Source organism: Xenopus tropicalis, chromosome 2, assembly GCF_000004195.4.
Source record: "Xenopus tropicalis strain Nigerian chromosome 2, UCB_Xtro_10.0, whole genome shotgun sequence".
Lineage (NCBI taxonomy): Eukaryota > Metazoa > Chordata > Amphibia > Anura > Pipidae > Xenopus > Xenopus tropicalis.
The window spans coordinates 146,545,840-146,569,103 of record NC_030678.2 but is presented as its reverse complement, the minus strand read 5'-3'; the positions used below and the strand labels follow the sequence as shown (position 1 = coordinate 146,569,103).

Below are 23,264 nucleotides of genomic sequence, written 5' to 3'. Positions count from 1 at the left end.
TGCAAAGAGGGATACGTATAAAGATAATGCAATTTGCTCTGTAATGAGGAATAGAAAAATGGGGGGAAGTGTCATTTATGTCAATTTGCGGCAGTGGAATATCCATAAAACTAGATAATATGCTTTTACCTGTGACAGACACGGTGCAGCTTAAACCTGGAGAATAGAAATGGCAAGAAGAAGAAACGATGCCAGCGCTGAAACTGACTGGGGAGTCTGACTGCCTCTAATAGGCCAAGGCTGGAGTTACACATGATGGCAATGCAGTAAAGCTGGGAATTTCCAGGTGGGGAAAAATAAATTCCATCAATCAAAGCGGCCCATCCTGCACCCTCTTCTGCTGTTGTTGTACTACAACTTTCAGCATTAGATGCTACAGGGTTCCCTTAACACAAAATAATATTAAGGCTCCCAAAACATTAATAAGCTGACCTTTAGTTGTAAGTTGACCTCCCTGTAGGCCTCTCTAATGCCAGGGCAAATACCTCTCTGTCCCAAAACACTATCCACACATTAGGCAGCAAGTAGAGCTCCATTTATGGGGTTTCCTTCCAACAGATCTCAGGACTCGTGGGCCCCAATCCCTTACTGCATACCTAAGTGAGTAAGTGGAACTGATGGACTATATTCTGTAAACAGAAGAAATCTGTAACATTCTATAACCCCCTGCCCCTGCACAAGCCGCTTGGAGAGGTGCTCTTTGGAAATACATTTCCATAGCAGAGCAATAACGGGTTCAAGACAAACACTTCCATTAAATCACAATTGAAACCATTAAAGCATTTGGCACTGGGGAAAGAGATGTTTAGAACATTTATTTAGGACCCCCCGATCATCTGGTCTGAATACAACCAACAAATTTTACATTTATTTTGTATCAGTCTGAGCAAACCATCTCTATGGATCATAGAACAGTGAAAAATGGGTAGCCACATAATAGCCCTGACTAGTTAGTTACTTATATGGCTTTTGCACTTTATTTAAGGTAAAATGCTCTGAAAAAAACCAAAGGAACATGGCCTAACGAAATGCACCCTCCCAGCATTCATATCTCTCTCTCCCTGCTAGACCCATTATAATGCCTGGCATAGACTGCTTCTATATACTGCACCTTTAAGAAATTAATCTAACCTGAAGAAATGCTTCTGGTATGTGGGTTTACTGCACCCTTTTTCATCTGCTAAGGGTAAACCCACATACTCGAAATGCTGTGCTCAGTGTCTAAAGATACTGAATGAATTAGTACACAGGGATCTTGTCTTGTAAGATTTTCAAACCTGCCAGGTATATATCTGGTCAATTTTTAGCCAGATATCGACAGGCAGGCCATTGGGACGCTCCCGTACATGGGCCAATAAGTTACTTACTTAGTCTGAAGTGGCCAAGTCAGCATCTTGTCTTAAGCCATGTATGGCTACCTTAAAAATGGAAACAATCTTCCCAGTTGAAATAATAGTTAATGCCACCTCCAGACAGTCATACAAATTATGTGGAAAAACCAAAGATCCATGTCAGAAAATGAACAAATTATAGATTTTATACACTTTATGTGTCAGTAATCAGGCCCCCTAGTGTTTGATCACCAATTGTACCATAGACTTGAATTTATAAAGTGAGATTCAAACATTTCTTATGGTCTTTCCAACAAACATGGATACATTTAGTATTATGAATAAGTATAAAGGACCAGTATACCAGGTGCATACATGAAACATACAGACAAATCCAGAGAGATACAGGTGGTAAAGATGCCCCTGCTGTTTATACAGTAGCTTACTATGTAAAAACTGATATTATGAACATTGTTATTATTCTGACAGTTTTCAGTCAGTCTAAATCCAGGAGGTGGTAGCAGGAAGAATGCGCCACTTTCATACGGGACACTTGGCACTGGAGCAAGCTATTAGAACTACTTAACCTGTATGCAAAATGAATGTTATGTACTTACGTGGAAGTCACTTTTCTTGCAGAGAACAATGCAGTCTGCTTGCAATTAAAGCTAATGTCTGTGTGAACCAATAGAAAGAAGTGGTACAGGCATGGGAACCATTATCTGGAAACCCATTATCCAGAAAGCATCAAAATTACAGGAAGCCATCTCACTCCATTTTAGTCAAATCAATTAAAGTTTAGAAATGATTTCCTTAAATAATAATAAACCGGTAGTTTGTACTTGATCCTAAATAAGATATAATGAATCCGCATTGGGGGCAAAAACATCCCATTGGGTTTATTTAATGTTTGAAAGATATTAAAGTATTGAGATTCAAATTACAAAACGATCCCTTATCCAGGAAAACCAGGTCCCGAGCATTGTGGATAATAGGTCCCGTAGCTGTATAGTGAAGGGTAGACAGTTCAGACTAACAATATACAGTAAATACTGAATAACTGAAATGAGTGTAGAACACATTGCCAAGCACTCTAGAAGGCTAACAGGATTTGGCGTCGAGCCCCGTCATCACAGCATGATTCCTCTACTCCCAATTAAAGCAAATTCACACTGGTTTCTTTTTTTAAAAAAAATCACATCATTCAGACAGGCTTAATGGCAAAAAATAACATTTTATAATGCCAATCAAGAGTGAGCAAATCTAGTAAAGAATTAGGTGAACATTTTAAGGCGACTAACAGCCTATTTAAAGGGCTTAACAGGTCAAGAAAGTATTAAAATCCACATGTTAGTATTAGCCTATTTGCAGGCTTGTTGGTTTCTTGAACAGCTTCAATTACAAATGTCAATCCTGCATTAAAAAAATGGTGACAAATGCCCTGGGTGTGCTATAGAGCAAAAGGCCAAATACTAAGTACCTCTAGCACTTGCAAAATGTCTCACTAAGTACATTAGCTTGTAAAATGTCTGAAAGCACAGAATGAAAAGATATTGCATGTAGTAATATTGTTATGTCTCTGGCCTTGATTTATATGTGGTATGGGGCAGTGATGGAGCATGGGATAGATTGCATATCTGGAGCAGGACAATATATGTTATGTGAGGAGAGAATGAAAGTGCAGTGCTGTACTGGAGGAAAACAGAATATCCTAACGAAGGATGAAATGATTCTGATGCACCGCCTGCAATTAAACGTGTGAAGATAAGCGTTCATTTGCAATCCATCATATTTGTTACACTGTCTCGCCTGTGTTGTGCTCAGCTCTGCAGCATTGCCAGACTTTGATACTAAAAGACAAAATTCACTTACTGGCAGCTTTTCATCCAATTTATTACATAGGCTGAGTGTAAAAATACCTCCAGAGGCAATGTTATTAGAGTTTCATTTAATAAAGTATTGTATCATAAATGGATAAGTGATATAACCATAGCGGTGGTCACTTGGGGTAGTTTAGTGTTTGAAAAAAAAAACAAAAAACAAACATTCACCTGTAAACAAATATATAGATAAAACAGCAGCAAAAGCAAAATAACCATACATTTTTGCTGTAAAACTGTACAGTGCTTGCTGCTTAACTGTTATAATGCAAACCAAATGTCATATCCATGTAAAAAACCCTCTGAGTTTCCCATTTCTCCCTCGCACTGGATCACCTTAAACACTGTAGAGGATGTAGAAGTTGCTGGAGAACCACAGCAGGCAGGCCCAGACAGGGATTCAAAATGGGCCCTGGCATTTCAAGTACACAGAGGCCCAAACCTCTGTGGCGTCTTACAGAAGCCCCTCTTGCCAGAACCCACAGATGACAGTCCGGGCCAGACAGAAGGGAGCCACTATGGGATGTGCTTTTTCTGTTCACATGTGCACAAGTTACAAAGTGCACACAAATTGTGGCAACTGTGGAAATTGTTATATTCTCTCATAATATTGTTATTGCTCTGGCCCACCTATCCAGTCTAGGCAACCCACGAGGCACCCTTGTGTCCCCAAAAAGGATTAGGTGCAAAATCAAGGGGCAATTTGACTTGTTTCCCCCAAACATTTAAATTGGGACAATAAGTGCAGTTGATGTGTGAATATTTGTGCCTTTCATGTACATTTATGACAATCTGGGCATCTGAGGCATAAAGATGACAAATTAGAGTCATTGTTTTTCTTTACTCAGTGATATCTTCTTTTAAAACTAAAATATTGTTAACTGTAAGATCTAAATATTAGAAAAACAACAGAAATAAAATGAGCGGTGCTATTTTTCCTTAATCCCTGAAGGCCCTCTGGGCACTTGATCTAATGTAATATTTTTCAAGCCTGTGCCTGTAAGTATGGCGGTCGCTAGTTCTTGGCGTAGATTAATGGTTCTCCTATGCTTGCATTGGCCATTAAAGGCTTCCCTTATAAATTATGTAAAGTAGTCAGTGAACTAAACCTAAGAAAAACGTATCTGGTGAATATGAATGTGTTCTTTCTTACATTAATAGTGTAAAGTGATAAGAAAATGTGAGGCAAGGAATTAGCAAATCATATATATAATGAATGCCATGAGAATGCATACTAAAAGGCAGATAAAATATATTCAGACCATATAATATACTGCTATACAGTAGGGCTGATAAAAGTAATGATTAAAGCTTACAAGAGACTACTCATTGCATGACTGAGGTGTCCGAGGCTTGTGAGTGTCTGTTGCCATATAAGTGTGAGAAGGCAGTGAGGGCTCCTAAGCACCCGGGTTCCTGCAGTGCCCCAGTCCCTGGCACCATGGGGAGCAGCACTATTTGCATAACATGTCTTCTTTCCATTTACTTCCACGGATTCCATCCTCTCTTTTACCACTGTAGAGAACACAAAAGGGGAGGAAGGCATGTATGAATGATTCACTAGTCAGCTAGACATTACATAATCAATACTTGTTTGTGTATATGGAAACGAACTGGCCAAGGCCACCAGCTGCTGATGCACATGCCCACCCCCTGGTTTGTCTAACCATATACCCATAACAGCTCAGTAACAAGCACTTGGTATACATTTAGTGAAGGATTTGGCAGCAGACTAGAAAAGAAACCTATTTAAGGTGAGGGGAGGATTTATGTACAAACAAGTAGCATGCAGGCATTGGGATAGAGAGAAGGAAGCAGATGATGATAACAAGGGCAGGAAGAAGTAAAGGGAACCCTGCTCTCTAGGTTCTGCATTTGTTCTTATAAACATCTGCCTGATTTCCCTTCCTGCCTTATGCTGCTCGCCAGCTCCACCCCCACCCCAAGGTGCCTTCTCTTTCCTATTTCACCTGCTCTTCTCCCCCTCCTCATAAGACTTTCTCATTTGGATTTTAACCATTACATTTGCAAATTATACAGCCTACTCCTCCCTCCCTAGACCCCTATCCTCTCTCTCTCTTTCTCTAAGTCTTTTAGCCAGTCTGTGACTGCAGGAGAAAAGAATCTAATGATGCTGAAAATTGATTCTGAAGCGTCCTGACAATGCCGTACATCTTTCCCCCTCCTCGCCTGCCATCTTTATGGCCTCCGGCTGTAAAAGTCCCTTTTACTCCCACTGGAGAGAGGCGGATTTATATCAGTGCGCAGGCTGCAACTCTGCTCTGTTGTATCTTGTTCCACAGTGAGCAGGAGCTGCATAGGGAAGAGCTTTTTCCATCTAATAACCTGAATGAATGCTGCCTCACTGTAACTCCCTATAAGCAGGGACACAGCAATGTCTAGTAAATCAGCAATTCTGATGTCCCCTCTCATGATGTCCCCTCTCTTCCCACCAATGATCTCCCTACATGTATGATGTGACACCATTCTACGTTTTCCACATGATTTTGTTTTCTGTCTTGCCTAGAAAGATATTTTGTATGTATATATATATATATATTGCAAATCATAACTTTTTTTCTCACATGAAAATTATACTTAAGCACAAAGGAAATTTAGTTTTGCTGAAACAGATATAAATATACTGGCTGCAGATTTTTGGAGCCCTGTAGCTTCTGATCCTGGTGTAGGCCAGAGAGCTTGGGCTGATCTTCCCAGCATCACCCTACAGGCTCACCCTCCCATCAGATTGCAGCTCTTTCTAAGAATTGGGCAGCGACACTGTGCATGTCACATGTGGCTCAGTAAACCCATCTATAATGATGGACAAAGCACAAGGCAAAGGGTAACAATAGCAAATTACCTTATTTTTCCTATTATTGACTATTTAATTAAACTGTAAGCTCTATGGTCAGGGATCTCCTTCCTCTTGTCTCTATGCCACTTAGTTCCTAATCTTAAATGTAACTGTACTTTATATTTATTATTGTAATGACCTTTGTTTGTTCTATTAATTTATTTTTCTGCTGTATGGTGCTGCCTAAATAAGTAGCGCTATATAAACAAAAATATACATATCTGGCACACTAAAAGGCATATTTATTAAAATTCAAGTTAATATAATTTTTGTTATTTTTACCACCATGATTAAACGTACTTTTTAAAAAAGCATGAATGTCTCCTAAATAAATATGTATGAAAAAAACATGAATTAAAAAAATTGTGGAGCGAATATAAATACAGTACCTCAAAATCATTGTTTATTCAGGTTTTTTTGTACAATAGCATTTAAACCCTCCCCCGAAAAACTCTAAAATCTTGAAGTAAATATATTACAAATTGCTAACCCTGCACTCTACTGTACCACAGCGAAAGCCATTATCTCAAACAGAGAAGACTTGGAAATGTGGTGAATTTTCACAGAAGTGTCTGGTCTGCCAAAATGGCTCCAAAGTCGCAGCTACAACCTCTGCAGGTTGCAACACATCCCAGAAAAATACTGAAGGAACTTTAAAAACAGACTGAGCAACAATCAGATTCAAGGCAGTATAGTGGAGCATGCAATGTACTTACAATTTTCCTTGTCATTCCACCCCTGCCCACACGTCATCTGCCTCTATCCCAGCTCAGCCTCTATCCCAGCTCAGCCTCTATCTCCATTGCCTCTTATCAACCCGCCTTAAGCACCAAATCACCGCCCAATCAACCCCCTTTTTGTTTAGCCGGATTTTGTTCTAAAAATGTGGAAACCCTACGAACAACATATTTACATAGAGAGCTGTTTAACAGAAAACATAGAAACCACCCACCAATGAAAAAAGTACTGCTGCCAAACCTATTAAACTTAGAGGTGTATTTATTAACACTGGAGACAAACATTACTGCAATACTTGTACCCTATATTATTTAAGCTGATATGCGTATATGGTAGGCTATACATTTGCATGACTCAGAGGCAGATTTATTACAAAACGGATATTGTTTTACGTTGTACAACTAGTAATTACAGTTCTAATCGTAACAAAGTCCAATCAGCACAGATTTACTAATCATTTTTGATGATACTAACAATTTATAGTAAAGAAGAAAATATGTATTACTGATTTAAGTTCCCCATAGAGAAGCACTACGTTAAACTGAATGCGACACATTTTTGGCAACTTACCAAATCAACAGAGTGTTAGAATTCACCAAACCAAACTCTAACACCCCATAGGAAAGAAATGTCCTACTTTGTTTATTTTAAGCAGTTTTGTTAAAACTGCCCAATTTCTGCCAGGGAGGCCTATGAGGGGTCCCCATAGAAAAGCAGAAAAGCTGCTGAATTGGTCTTAAGGACTCGTATTGGCAGCTTAAATCTGACCATGTATGGCCAACTTTAGGGTCAGGTGCAGGTTGACTATTTGTGTTTCTCCGAGACATGTACAGTGGCTTGCAAAAGTATTCGGCCCCCTTGAACTTTTCCACATTTTGTCACATTGCAGCCACAAACATGAATCAATTTTATTGGAATGCCACGTGAAAGACCAATACAAAGTGGTGTACACGTGAGAAGTGGAACGAAAATCATTCATGATTCCAAACATTTTTTACAACTAAATAACTGCAAAGTGGGGTGTGCGTAATTATTCAGCCCCCTGAGTCAATACTTTGTAGAACCACCTTTTGCTGCAATTACAGCTGCCAGTCTTTTAGGGTATGTCTCTACCAGCTTTGCACATCTACAGACTGAAATCCTTGCCCATTCTTCTTTGCAAAACAGCTCCAGCTCAGTCAGATTAGATGGACAGCGTTTGTGAACAGCAGTTTTCAGATCTTGCCACAGATTCTCCATTGGATTTAGATCTGGACTGTGACTGGGCCATTCTAACACATGGATATGTTTTGTTTTAAACCATTCCATTGTTGCCCTGGCTTTATGTTTAGGGTCGTTGTCCTGCTGGAAGGTGAACCTCCGCCCCAGTCTCAAGTCTTTTGCAGACTCCAAGAGGTTTTCTTCCAAGATTGCCCTGTATTTGGCTCCATCCATCTTCCCATCAACTCTGACCAGCTTCCCTGTCCCTGCTGAAGAGAAGCCCCCCCAGAGCATGATGCTGCCACCACCATATGTGACAGTGGGGATGGTGTGTTCAGAGTGATGTGCAGTGTTAGATTTCCGCCACACATAGCGTTTTGCATTTTGGCCAAAAAGTTCCATTTTGGTCTCATCTGACCAGAGCACCTTCTTCCACATGTTTGCTGTGTCCCCCACATGGCTTGTGGCAAACTGCAAATGGGACTTGTTATGGTTTTCTGTTAACAATGGCTTTCTTCTTGCCACTCTTCCGTAAAAGGCCAACTTTGTGCAGTGCACGACTAATAGTTGTCATATGGACAGATTCCCCCACCTGAGCTGTAGATCTCTGCAGCTCCCCCAGAGTCACCATGGGCCTCTTGGCTGCATTTCTGATCAGCGCTCTCCTTGTTCGGCCTGTGAGTTTAGGTGGACGGCCTTGTCTTGGTAGGTTTACAGTTGTGCCATACTCCTTCCATTTCTGAATGATCGGTGGAACAGTGCTCCGTGGGATGTTCAAGGCTTTGGAAATCTTTTTGTAGCCTAAGCCTGCTTTAAATTTCTCAATAACTTTATCCCTGACCTGTCTGGTGTGTTCTTTGGACTTCATGGTGTTGTTGCTCCCAATATTCTCTTAGACAACCTCTGAGGCCGTCACAGAGCAGCTGTATTTGTACTGACATTAGATTACACACAGGTACACTCTATTTAGTCATTAGCACTCATCAGGCAATGTCTATGGGCAACTGACTCCACTCAGACCAAAGGGGGCTGAATAATTACGCACACCCCACTTTGCAGTTATTTATTTGTAAAAAATTTTGGAATCATGTATGATTTTCGTTCCACTTCTCACGTGTACACCACTTTGTATTGGTCTTTCACGTGGAATTCCAATAAAATTGATTCATGTTTGTGGCTGTAATGTGACAAAATGTGGAAAAGTTCAAGGGGGCCGAATACTTTTGCAAGCCACTGTAGCATCCTGTTATGGGAAACACAGCATCTTACAGTCCAGGAGTGGCACACAGTGGTCCCGGGCATACCTGGTAAAGCATTATTTCATGCTAGAATAATGAGTGCTTTTGTTTGGAAAAACATACACAAGTAGATCTGTGTAACAAACAGTGCCTTCTTTCTCCTCCCATCATACACTGCAGAGCCTACTGCTCATCTGCAACAGGTTTTGCTTGCTTTGTAGACTAAAGACAATAGTTGCATTGCCTGAAAGGACAATTATCTGTTTACCAAACAGTGGATTATCATGCAGCCATTTCCACAGGTATGCAATGGAATTTTTATTTTTTTTTGTGTGATATGGCATTCCTTCATGTGGATGTGGCTAAAGCAGACCCAGTATTTAAAGAAGTAAAGTTTCTTTCTGGGAATGCACAGTGAGTCAGGCAATTATGGGCACTGAAAAAATCTGCTGCTGCTGCACACTGGCTTCTGCTTCTCTGTGCAGCCCCACAAAGCTTCTTCTCTGTCAGGCATGCACTGAGGCTCTCCTCTTCCACTACCCTGTAGTCAGAGAGATAAGTAAAGATGAACAGGAAAAGGAGGCGGGGATTCTTACTGTACCAGGGAAAAGAGGAAAGGAGCTGGAGATTTAAAGGAGAAGGAAAGGCTAGTAAAGAGTTAATCTCAAGATGCAGGCATACCTTCATTTGTCTCAATAGTGCCCTTAAGTCTCCCCATGTTTTACCTGTTCAGAAGATCTGAAGCCGAACAGGAAGAAAAAACGCTGAGCTGTGTAAAGAACGTTCCCATAATGCTTCACTCCTGCACAGACACCCAGGCCAAGTGAACATGCTCAGTTAGTAAGAGTCAGCTTCCTGCTGATTGGCTCAGATGTACATTCCTAAGGGGGGGGTGAGTTCTTAGCATTCTTAAGGGAGGGGGAGCAGCAGAGAACAGAGAGCTGCGTGTCTCTGGCACATGAATTACAGACACAACTAATCTTTTTTCAGAGAAGTCAGTGCAGCGTTTCTTTGAGTGCTCATGCCTGTATTTACATAGACCTTTCTGATAAAGCTTACTTAGTTTTTAACTTTCTTTCTGCTTTAAACTTAGAAATCAGAAACCAGAACAGACTGAATGCAGGGACTACGGTATGTTATTCTGGGGGTTGTTTAGAGTAATTTTAAAGATAGAAAAAAAAAAGGTTTACTTCTTCTTTAAGGAATTCATGCTGGGACCTTTTATGATTAAAGGTCAACTAAAAGCAAGGTTGATGAACGCAAAGCACACAACTGGTGTATAATTCCAAATATAAACTGAGCATCAAACAAATTAAGTGGCTCCAAAATTACACTGGCCAGTTTGTTATTAGTCCTGGTGCATACAGTCCTATGACAGGGTGAGTGTTACATCAGAGCAACTTAATAAATATACCTCCCGAAATTCCTCAGCACTAAAAATTTAAACATTTTAGGTCACAATGTAATTTGTCAAATCTTATTCCTAATCTGCCCAAATTTCCAGATCTATATGGTAAAATATTCTGGGTTTGCAGTTTTGGAAGTTGTGACTAAATAGGGGCAGCCGATGGTATGAAATGTGCATTTGTACAGCTAATGTATGATTATTGAGATGTAAACTAAAAAAGGCAGTAAAAAAAGACTTTTAAAGAGATACTGACACCAGAAATGAAACCATTTTTACATCTGTCATAACATTGTCTTTGCATGCTATTTATAATTTTGCCATAAAAGTATTTGTCCAAGCATTTACATTCCCTATCTGATCCCCCATGTTCCTCTATGAGGGGCGGCCATATTTGTGCAGCAGGAGGCCGTTGGCATTAGAAGCTATAACTGACAGGCTGAGAAGGGACAGTCAGGTTTTGGGATTTCAAGTAACAATTACTTACAAAAGCAAACCTATCAGCAAAAAATGATCAACACAACCTATAGGCAACTTTTTATGTAGATTTAGATTTTAAAAAGTTGTTTTTTCGTGTCAGTATCACTTTAAGGGTTGAAGTGTCAGTAGCTAAACACCTTTATATTGGCACTTCAATCTACAGAAATTCACCAATAATATAATACTCCCAGAGGAAGGGCTTCAAGATGTTGGGAGAAAAGAAAGACTTCTTGGCTTCTGACAAGCTTAGAAGTATGAAGTGATGTGCTACAAACAAATACTTCATGCATTCATAAATCTACACACTGGCGCCCTTTCTCTCTGTTCAATTTATTGCTCAAACCTCAGAAACTACCACACCAGTTCAAATCCATAGTTGATCTGATAGGCAAAGGGTTGCCCCTGACTCACCCTGTACTATTCAGCCTATAAGCACTAACCACCCCTCCAGTATCCTTCGACTTCTTCCTCCCTGTCACTAAAGATCAATTGTCAAAGCTTATTTTCTTCCTTCGTCAACTTGCTTTCAGGGCTAAAACCCCCAAATGGTTTTATTGGCTACCACTGGAATTACCTGAATCATAGGAGCTACAACATGGAGCTGGCCACGGCTCCTGTATAAACTATAGCAAAAAAAGGAAAGTTGTGGGGGGAAGCGATGGGGGCGAGGTGGCTGGCTGGGTCAACTAGGGTGCCTGGCCGACTTGGCCCACCTCTGAAAAAGTCAGAAGAGTATTTATCAATACAGTAGGTGAAAGTTAGAACTCACCATTTGATAAATACACTTTTAAAAATGAGTGAGTTATTTCTAACTTTCACCCATTAATAAATACAATTCTAAAAATTCTATAGGAATTAATAGAAAGTGGGTGAGTTTTTCTGTGGTAAACTCTAATCTCACATTTTTATAAATCTGCCCTTTAGAGCTGTGGCACACGGGGAGATTAGTGGCTGCATATGCCATCCCACTGGCGATTAACATTCAAGCTGGTGGGATGGCATATTGGGGAGATTAGTCGCCCGCGACAAGGGAGATTTGTCTTGGACGACTAATCTCCCTGTCTACCACGGCACTTAGTGTCCTATATTGATAATGGGTGAGTGCAGAGTTATTGTATTTGACTGTATATATTTGTGTAGGTATGTATGTATTTATGTATTTATTTATTTATATACTGAAATTATTTACAGACACCTTTTGTTGATTCTGTAGCGGTATACTTTCTAACCTGCTCAAACACTCTGAAGTGATAGGGACACAAACACCTACAATGCCTGCCCTTAAGTAGCTCACACAATGCAGAGTTATAGCTCCTCAGTGATACTCTGAGTGTTCGCGCTGGGTGTTAGGGGTCTGGGCTTTTAACTTTACATTGTAACATAGGGAAGCGAAGTGCAAGGTAAAATTATAGATTGGAATTTCTATAGGGAAAAAAACCAGTAAGATTACCTTAAATTGCAGGGTTTATTAGGTGTTAGTGAGGAAAGGGTGTATCACAGAGGTTGTTGACTAAGAGGGCCCCAAGAGACAGGGATTTATGTTCCCTTCAAAGCGATTGGTGGCATTCAGGCTATTACAGGCCCGCAGAAGCATGACATTAATAGCTGGATCAGATATGTGGTGACCCTATTGCCATTTTCATGCACCATGAAAGGGTTCATGTATATTTTTATGAAGTGCTTTTATGTAGTGCTCTAGAAACAAACCTAAATACAGCCTGTTAAAGTAGAAAGAGCAGAAAGATGATGATTAATCTATTGCTTTGTTGACTTCCAGGATACACACTAAGTTAAGAGTGAGTGATAGCCTTTGTTCCCGTAGCACTGAATGCAATACCGGTAATCAATAAATCCAATCTAACAAGTAAACAGTTTGTTCAAGCAGATAATGTGTATACTATAACTGCTGCGGCATGAGGTATATTCAGCTATTCCTCCCTGGCAATGAAGTATCCACTTGCTACTTTCTTTTTCTTTCTTCTGCATCTTGCAAAGAGTGCCGGCTATTACAAAGGTAGGCACACGGAAATGTATTCTTGTGCCTGCCATCATAAATTGCTATAACCTGCTTAATGGGCCTGCAAACCAACTAGGCATAGAGGTATATTTCTGCTGACCCTTGACTGCTGGTACTTCCAACATATACCCCACACTATGCACAGCAAATTTATAGTCTTTCTTTTATGCTGATTGTACTACAGCCAGAATTAGCCTGTAAAGAACAGAGGCTTACTGAATAGGTCAAAATATAAACGGATGGAACAAAACTCACCCAGCCCCCTGTTCTCCTGCTTATCTGGCTGACTTCTTTTAGACTCAAAAGAAATGCAACACTAGTCGACTGTCCACAGTCTGCCTTCAGCCTGTATCCCCCCCAATCCCACAATCCCTTGCACATGTGATGTCAATAAGAAAAGGAATATCAAAGTGCAATGCATTGCGGGTTATGTGGTTCCTGCATGCTGTCTGTAAACTGTGGAGAAATTGTTACAATTTGTAACATCCATGTTTTAGCCCCTTTACCCTACCAGCATTTCAAATGATGCAAAAATAGAAGAACTGTTTTGCAGCTGGATTTCAGCATATATAAATGGTATTTATTCATACTCTTTGAAGAAACACATTAAAGTGATACGCATATTAGGGGTTTCTGTGTTGTGTGGGGCTATTTAACAAATATTGGTTTGGAGGCTGGAGTTTCCCTTTAATATGCTATTGTTGAATTGAAGTGTATACTGCCCCTTTAAAATAATTAGGAGCATGTAAAACAGGGCCCAGGGCAATGTGGTACGCCCTGTTCCACAAGCTCAAAACAAAAAGCAATGTTAAATCAGGTTGCCAAACTTTCAGCTCCACAGTTGTTATTAATTGTTGGTAGATGCTATGAACAATAACAGCTTAAGGGCCAAAGGTGAAATATTCCTGAATATTATGAATATCAAAGCATAATTAGAAAAACTTATCAGATGTAACTTGTATGTTTACCAAAGACATATTCTGGGTATGAGGCCCTATTGCAACTGGGAATCAAATGGCCGTAAATTGGGCTCATGGACTGGTTCCAAAGAATAATGGGCTGATTTATCAACCCTTTGTATAACATTAACAGGGGTTTAGATTTAAAGGAACAGTAACACCAAAAAATGAAAGTGTATAAAAGAAACTAAAATATCATGTGCTGCTGCCCTGCACTGGTAAAAGTTGTGTGTTTACTTCAGAAAGTCTACTATCATTTATATAAATAAGCTGCTATGTAGCCATGGAGGCAGCCATTCAAAGGAGAAAAGGCACAGGCACATAGCAGATAACAGATAAAACACTATTGTATTCTACAGAGCTTATCTGTTATCTGCTATGTAACCTGTGCCTTTTCTCCTTTTTTCCAGCTTGAATGGCTGCCCCCATGGCTACACAGCAGCTTATTATATAAATTATAGTAGTGTTACTGTAGCAAACACACCAGTTTTACCGGTGCAGGGCAACAGTGCATTATATTTTTATTACTTTAAAGCGCTTTCATTTTTTGGTGTTACTGTTCCTTTAACAATTTATTTTTTGCACTGGATCAATTCCTTCCAGATTGGAAATCCATTCCACATGCTTTCCGCATTGGGGGCTATAATTCCGACAGGTGTTCAGAACTGTTCGAAAACTATTGCTCTTTAGGTGCTCAACTGCTCACAGACATCAAACACATTCTCAGAATTGGACTTCTGTATTAGCTTTCATAGATATGTCATTTTGTTAAAAACTTTCTTGACTTTAAGGAAATAAAACTGCAATACATCAAATGTGCAAGTGCTAATACAAGGGGGGGACTGGACAGAATATGCATGGATTTATATTGATTTTTCATCTAATAATCTGTACAAAAGAGATTGTCAATGACATTAAATATTATTCAATAGCAACTGCTTCCATCTCTCGCTCCCTCCTTGCTTATTCTTTCCTCGCTGCTTTGAAGAATTACCCACCTACCTTCAGGCAGCTTTCTTTTCTCTATAGCGGTTCACATAATTAATGCCATTATTGTTATTTTTCCTCTCAACGTTTTACAGCCTAAATGCATTATTTTGCACTTCAGGCACTAAATTTTATCTAGCATACTTCTGCAGCATTCTGATTTACTAGTTGTTACAGCTCAGTATATCTCATGACATTAACTTTCCTTCATGTATTTGTCTCATCTGCAAACAAATCCATTCCATCTCATTTGTTACACCCTTAAGGAAATATTAAATAATGGACTTTGTACATAAATCTGAGGCGCTCAGGCAAAAATATATATATGCAAAATACATTTTTAAATAAAGTGAAAACCTCAATTGCTTTATCTGTTATCAGGGTCATGAAAAAAGGGGTCTGTAGACCCAGCACCTGCAGGAGGTATCCAGGTGTGCAGAGGTTAATTTCAGCATATGTTTGCAAAACATACTATATGCATAAAGGTTGTGGTGTCCTTATTAAATTCTAGTAATTAGAATTTAATACTGACTGTTATTTGATAGGTTTGGAGCTACTTCTCTCTAAGCTTGAAACTTAACCATTAACTGTCTTAGGCCACTGATGTTTATTCTCTCATCCTTCAGAAACTGTTCCTGGTTTCTAGAAGATCTATTCTTCTCTATAAGACTTATATATATAGTACTGAAAGGAACACTCAAATGTAATAAAACAGCTGCCTGGGTGCAAATGAAGATAGTAATAAAGATAGAAAGCACTGCACTCAGGACAGGGAATCACTTAATTGTTTGTTTCCCTTGAGAAAGGTCACTAAGTGTGACCAAAATGTTGGGATTTAAATAAAGCCTTTTTGAGTGCTGTTGAGTGCAATGCTTTCTATTTGTCTTTTTTCTATACCCTAATATGTTTTCTAGTATCTCACCCCTATATCTGCTTATGGAAATTATAATGGAAAGCACTGTATGAATATTTGGTAGATTTTTACCTTAATCCACACAAGTGCAGTTGCTCTAATGGTGTTCACTGAAGGTACTTCATTTGTTATAGGCCCACCTTATCTCCTGTTAGTATTTGTGTACAGAGGTAAGAGCATATATCTTTGTTACCAATTGTTGTGTTTGCAAGTTATAGTCATTGTAGAGTCATGCAAGTTCATTTTGCTGAATGAACACAGTCAAACAAGTATTACTCACTGAATCAACATTGTCCTCAGGGAGAGGCTGCAGTTGACAAGCAATCGGTGCAGGTTGGTTTATCACCACCTTCTGAGGCTCACATGGAAACAACGGTATGTCCAAGGAGATGTCCTCTTTATCAAAGGAACATGCTCCAAGCTTCTGAGATTCTCTCTCATCCCCTGAAGATTCATCATCTGAATCAGAAAGATCCACTGGTGAAGTAGGAGGACCTGTACAGAAGGTACACAAAACATCAGACAGTTCTAAACAGCCTCTACTTTTAAACCATTCTCTGTAAATACTCACATTCAAGGCGATCAACAAAAATAATAATCTGAACTATAATCCCTCTGCAGCTTCACTTGCCAAACTAACATTACTTTCCAAGTGGCATAAACATTTTCTCTCCGTCCCTACTATCCCTTCCTATTATCAGATGGTAGATAGCATGACTAATAACCTGTTTTTATTTACACAAAAAAGCAATTAGTTACAGGAACACCTACAAATGTAAATAGTAACTTATCACGTATAATACATGAACAAGTAGCAGTTTTTAACCTACAGCTTCAACCTGCTGCTGATCTAGAAACTTCTAGAACACCATAACAGCCACTGTACAAACACTGCAGCTGCCAAGGTTGCATGTCACCAGTACATAAGATAAGCAACCGCATCTTCTCTAAGGCATCATGCACAGAACAATAATAGACATATTTAAAAACTAGCCAATAAATGAAATCTAGGACAACAAGGGGTAAATGTTAAATCATACAGAGGGCACTTAAGTGCATACTTAGGTCTGCTGTTGTTTCTTCCATAAGTATCTCTTCTTCTTTCCATTTCTCATCAGCCAGCTTGTCTAGCCGTTCTTCCAGCCTATGAACATACTGGAGCATTTCCTAAAACAAAAAAAGAACAAAGAAGGTAAACCATGAGACATGTCATTAATAAGATCAAATAAAGGTATGAGATTCCTTATCTGGAAAACCATTATGCAGAAAGCTCAGAAACTTTAGATATTATTTCAATTTTCTCTGTAATAATAAAACAGTACTTTGTGTTATATATATATATATATATATACACACAATATATATATATATATATATACACACAATATATATATATATATATATATACACACAATATATATATATATATATATATATAAATATAGATGTATATTTCTATTGTTCTGTATAGTTGTTAGTGGTTAAGTAAGCATAAAAATGAAATGTTTTAGACAAGTGTTTAATTAGATGAATGTATATTAAATCAGAAGTAATGTAACTAAAAACCACCATCCCATAGGTTGCTATACAAAAGGTATCAGCATTTCTGCTTGTGCTGCCTTGCTCCATTACCCACATGTGGCACTTACTTCTGCAGAGCAGATGCTTGATGACAGGCAAGTAATGGAGATATGGCGGTAAATGTCTCACCTGCCTTTCCTCTCTCAGTTGCTCCTTCTCCATCTGTGCAACTTTTAGGGCAGATTTCAATTCACTCAGCTCTCGTCTGTTCTCGGATAACTGTACCTGTACCGTGGTAGACAGATAAGGAACTGCAGTAGATTCATTGCTGGAAATAACTTTTCCCAGATTTATAAATTATTAACATTATTATTATTAACATTTATTTATAAAGCGCCAACATATTCCGCAGCACTGTATAAATGCTGTTATTTTATCACACCTTTCTGGTTCAGAGAAGCTCTAATTGAGCAAGATTCTTATGGCAAAAGTTTAGATGCAGAGGACAAAAAGACAACTTTATTATGTGAAAATACACAACGCTGTATTTTCAAAATGCCTGATGCATTTAGGGAAAAGAGGAAAATCATGGTATAATGATGTACATTGAAGAAGGCAGTCTGTGTTGGGCATCTATTGAGCTCCTTATAAAACATATATGCAAAACACAAGCATTGTCATGCTTTGTCTTGGTCCAACTGACCACTGCATTCAAAGAATGTATGGCTACATTTAATAACTACTTTATCCAAGGTCACACGATGCCAACACTAGAATCAGACTCAGGCTTGTCGATATAGTTTACCTCCATCTTTCTACAGTGTCCATTACTAACTAAACATTGTTCTAGTTCAAATAATAAGCTTCCAGTAAAGTATGGCCTCCCAGAGTATGGGGGTTCTGGGGGTAGTACCTGTCTGGCATCTGATTCCTGGTTAAGTTTGCACTGCAATGTTTGCCTCTGACTTTTCTCCTCCTGCAGACTGCTTTCCAGGCTTAGTTTTTCTGCTTTCAGATTCACAATCTGATCCCTCTTGGCCTGCAATATAGAAGACAGTTTCTCTGGCTTAGCTTACAGAATAAGGAACCTTAATTCTAACTGGTTGGTGTTACACATGCACTTTACTTCTGCACTTGTTTTCCAAGAGCCATTACATACAGTATATACCTTCTGTATTGCAACATACCGCACAGCAAGAGATTTTTTTTTTTTTTTTTTACAGAAAAATAAATTACTTACAGGAATGAAAGTACCCAAGCTTGTAGTTCTTTGTATAGTTTTGACAACTGATTTATTTTAAATGGAACGCAGAATAAGTTAAAAACAGAAGTTTAAACATTAGGCTGGCTAATAATAAAATAACTTCAGCTACAAAATGCTACAATGATACCATTTATACCTTTAGCTGCTACATTTTATGTCATTATGTACATTCTTCTTGAGCAAATTGCCCAGGTTTGTTAGTATAGCAAAAAAGGGAAAGTTGTGCTCACCACTATATTTAAAACCATTAGGTGGGGGTGCAATGAGGCTGTGACCACAAATTAAATTAAAACTAAATTAAAAACAACAAGAGATGCTCTGCACTCACCAAACAATGCCCACCCCTTTAAGCAAAACAGGGATTGTTTGTCCATATATTGCAATATACTTCAAGCTGCGTCAAAGTCATCCCCAATCTGGCCAGTCCTACACTCACTTATCTGATTCATAAAAGGGGACCTGTCACCCTAAGAAATAATTCCAAATTGTTTTCTATTGTGTTTGTCAAGCAAAATAAACTTCACCTACACTGTAGAAATTATTTTAATCTTATTATCTTCAGCCTTGGAATTCACAATTGCAGTAAGCAGGCAGGCACCATTTTGTGGACACGGTTATTAAGGCAAGCTTTGCATCCTGCCAAAATCTTGTTTCTGTGCCAGTATGGGGGGACCGGATACCCATATCCATGCACTGGATACACAATTAGATGGTGAGGAGGGAGGGGGGATGTGAGGGGAACAGCAACATCCAATAAGTTCTGAATTGAAAGTGAACATAACTGTCTGCCCCACCTCTATGCCTAAGGCATAGAGGCGGGGCAGGCAATATATGATTGACAGCTGGGATTTTTAAATGCTTTTATAATGGGCTTTGATGTGTTAATAAAAAATGGCTTTTGGTTTTATATTTCATTTAAAAAAGGGCTTTTATTTATACAGCTTTTTATTCCTGGGTGACAGGTCCACTTTCTACTGCTATTCTACTGCTTCAATAAACATTTAACAAAGGGACTGATGGACACAAGTTTTTTAGTAGCCACTTTTGAGAATTTCTAAAGAAAGATGATTAATTTAGCCTTAATTAATAAGGCTAAATAATATATACTTAAATAATAAGTATTGTGTCTATTTACTTATATTTTGTATTTCCATTTGTCTGTGCTTCTTATAGTGTTTATGCCTATTTAAAGTTCGTATTTGTGTAAAAGTCTCAATATTTTTTCCTACTCTGATTAACCTCAAATTTTAAAAAATTGTAAAAGTTACCGTAAATATGATTTAAAAAAATAAAATAGAATAAAACCATTAAAAAACCTCAAATTCGTCATTTCAGTGGGTCGCAAAGCTTTAAAAAAAAAAAATAAGAAAAATTGACAACTAAGCGGTTAAAAAAATTGTATTTTGTTAACCAATATTCAAATGTATGATTTGTAATGCAAAAAAAAAACTGGAATCACAGAAAAAAATATGATTGTTGAGAAATCAGCCTCTTTAACTCAACTATAAAGACTATAAAATATTCTGCATTGCTCTACCTCCATGCTGTGATTTAAGGCGGTCTTCTCTTGCCACCACTGCCCCATCCCATCCTTATACTTCAGGCTCAAATCAGACACCTTAATAGCAAGGTCGGCTGTTTCAAGACGACTTTTGTGCAGATCAGATATAGTGCGATCTCGAATCGAAGACATTGCTGCCAGCTCCTCCCCCATCAGCAGCACTTTCTGCTGGCTTGAAGAAAGCATATCCTGAGTGCTACGTAGCTTTTCTCGTAGTGTGTCCACTTGTAGCTATACCACCAAAGAAAAAAAACTTTGAAACCATAAACTAGGCTTACTTGTACAACAATCTTAATAATATTTGTATTTTGTGGTGAAATTTTAGTTCAATTTATTTATTTTTAAGATCTTAAAAGCTAAACTGGCTTTAGGGAAAATGTATCCCTACAGAGTAAAGGTGCCCATACACCTTAAGATCCGCTCGCTTGGTGAGCTTGGCTCCCACCTACGGGTGGGCAATATTGGGAGAATCCAGGCTAATTCTAATTATTACAGCGGGTATAGGCAATATCAGTCCGGGGACTGCATCAACGAGCCGATGATCCCCGATCCGACTAGATTTTTTAACCTGCCCGCTTGATATCTGGCCGATTTCAGGACAGATATCGGTCAGGCAGGCCCATACAAGGGACCGATATCGGCAGCTAGAATAGGCCCGTGTATGTCGACCTTTAGGCTAATGGCAGATATGGCAGTTCTAAAACACCAGTGGAAAACACAAGGACTGTCTAAGGCTACACAGGCCTTATGCATTTGCTTCAACTGCATCTGCCGGTCACTCTGGGAACTTGTGTACAGTGACAGGAGGGTGCAATGGAATTTAGAGACAAGGACACTTTTAGGGACCTCCATTAATCCACTACATTATCCCATGGTTAGCAAATCATGTGAAAAATCAGGGACACATCTAAAAAATATGGTTAGAAGAACTGCGATAATTTAGACTTTAATTTAGCCTTGGCTTTATAAGGTAAAAAGTAGCATAACATATCCAAAAACATAGTGTTTGCCCCTTTTTTCTTAGGGTCACTATACAATGTGATAATACACTTTCATTTTATCATTTTAATACTTGTCTGACTTAGCAGTAGTTTTTAACATTATTTTTTCAAAATTTCGAATTGGCTATAATAAACTGCATATGTGCATAAAATTTTACTTTCTAGAGACACAGGGCAACAAATGTAACAGCATATATTTGCCAACCTGGTAGCGCTCAATTTCCACTGTTGTCTCTGCAAGACGTTGCTTTAATTCCCCCTTTTCGGTCTCTAAAGATAACTTTACTGCAACTGTACTGTTGGGAGACAAAGAAAAAAATGATGGTAAAGGAAGTTAGTTTAGCTTTAAGATTGATAATTTTTATGTGTGTTCCTTTGAATCCTTTTACTTGCATGTCTTAGGCTGATGCCACACGAGGCGTAGGGCTGATTTTTTCGGCAAGCGGAAAAACACTTGCCGAAAATTCAGCCCTACGCCTGCTACTTGTGCCTGCACCCGAATGAATGGAATACGCTCGGGTGAAGGCACAAGTAGCCGATATACGCATGAAAATGCGAGAGAATGCAAAGTCTCGCGTTTTCATATCGGCTACATGTGCCTGCACCCGAGTGTATCCCATTCATTCGGGTGCAGGCACAAGTAGCAGGCGTAGGGCTGAATTTTCGGCAAGCGCTTTTCCGCTTGCCGAAAAAATCAGCCCTACGCCTCGTGTGGCATCAGCCTTAATGTGGCCATACAGGGGCCGATAAAAGCTGCCAACAAACTGAATCGGCAGCTTATTGGCCTATATATGGGGCCTTCTAAGGGCCTACCCAACCAATATCTGGGCTAAAATCAGCCACATGTTTATCGGGAAGGTTAGATTTTCCTGTTGAATCGAGATCCATATCAATGTTGTTCCAATGGGAAAGTCTAACCTTCATAGCAGCAATTATTATCCATTCATTTAGTCATTAACCTGATACTGCCAACCTCAAGGTAAGCATATCAGGGAAAGATCAGCTCGTAGGGCAATCTTTCAATCAATGTTCCCTCTAAAGGTCCCCATACATGGGCCGATAGTAGCTGCCAATATCGGTCCCTTGGACCGCTTCGGCAGCTAATCGGCCCGTGTATGAGCATTTCCGACGTGCCTGCCCGACCGATACCTGGCCTGAAATCAGCCAGATCTCGATCGGGCAGGTTAGAAAACCTAGTCAGATCAGGGACCACATTGGCTCGTTTATGCGGTCCCTGGACTGACTTCTCCTATGCCCGTCGTTGTAATCCGATCGTTTGGCCCCAGGGCCAAACTTTGAATTATCCTGGATTCTCCCGATATCGCCCACCCGTAGATGTGGGATATCGGGAGAAGATCCGCTCACTTGGCGACATCGCCAAGCGAGCAGATCTGCCGGTGTATGGGGACCTTAAGCCCTGCACTCATGAAAATGCACTCAAGTTTTGAGGTCAACACACTCAACAAACTGTGATACACACAAAGAATTTTGGGTCAAGACATAAAATTTTGCATTTATTTTGACCTGAGCACACATTTTTTTAAGGTCATTTTTTCATTTAGATTCTATATTAGTAGTTGTTCACTACTAATAGTATGTAACTGCTGTTCTGTCTTGGCGGGGGCTCTCTATACCAACCCAATTATAATGTATAGCATAAACATATGCTGTAGAAATACGCTGCTTAAATATTTACAATTGTTCTGTTAGTATCAAGTCATTAAGTCAAAATGCCAACAGAATTAGAATTTTCTAAACTGTCTGCTAGATATCTGTTCAATTTTCAGACAGATATCAGTCAGAAAAGCTGTTGTCAGGTAAAGCGGGGCTGTAAGTTAGGCTAATGGGCTATTTAGAAAAGATTAAACTGCAAGGACTAATAACCAGAAGTATCTCAGTACAACATCTGCCT

The 23,264-nt window shown here is 39.2% G+C and overlaps 1 protein-coding gene across 4 annotated transcripts in view; it reads right to left on the bottom strand.

Moving 5' to 3' along the window:
* Positions 1-2,545: 2,545 nt before the first annotated feature.
* The window catches only part of calcoco1 (calcium binding and coiled-coil domain 1), a 299,644-nt gene continuing 278,925 nt past the window's right edge, over positions 2,546-23,264 (bottom strand). For all 4 annotated transcript variants that reach the window (XM_031897196.1, XM_031897195.1, XM_004911937.4 and 1 more), the window contains 7 exons: positions 21,558-21,648; positions 20,328-20,582; positions 18,440-18,565; positions 17,716-17,811; positions 17,067-17,172; positions 16,286-16,500; positions 2,546-4,726 (listed from right to left, as the gene is read on the bottom strand). In XM_031897196.1, coding sequence (XP_031753056.1) covers positions 4,721-4,726; positions 16,286-16,500; positions 17,067-17,172; positions 17,716-17,811; positions 18,440-18,565; positions 20,328-20,582; positions 21,558-21,648 — 895 coding nt within the window. In that variant the 3' untranslated portion in view covers positions 2,546-4,720. The remainder of the gene's footprint in view (positions 4,727-16,285; positions 16,501-17,066; positions 17,173-17,715; positions 17,812-18,439; positions 18,566-20,327; positions 20,583-21,557; positions 21,649-23,264) is intronic.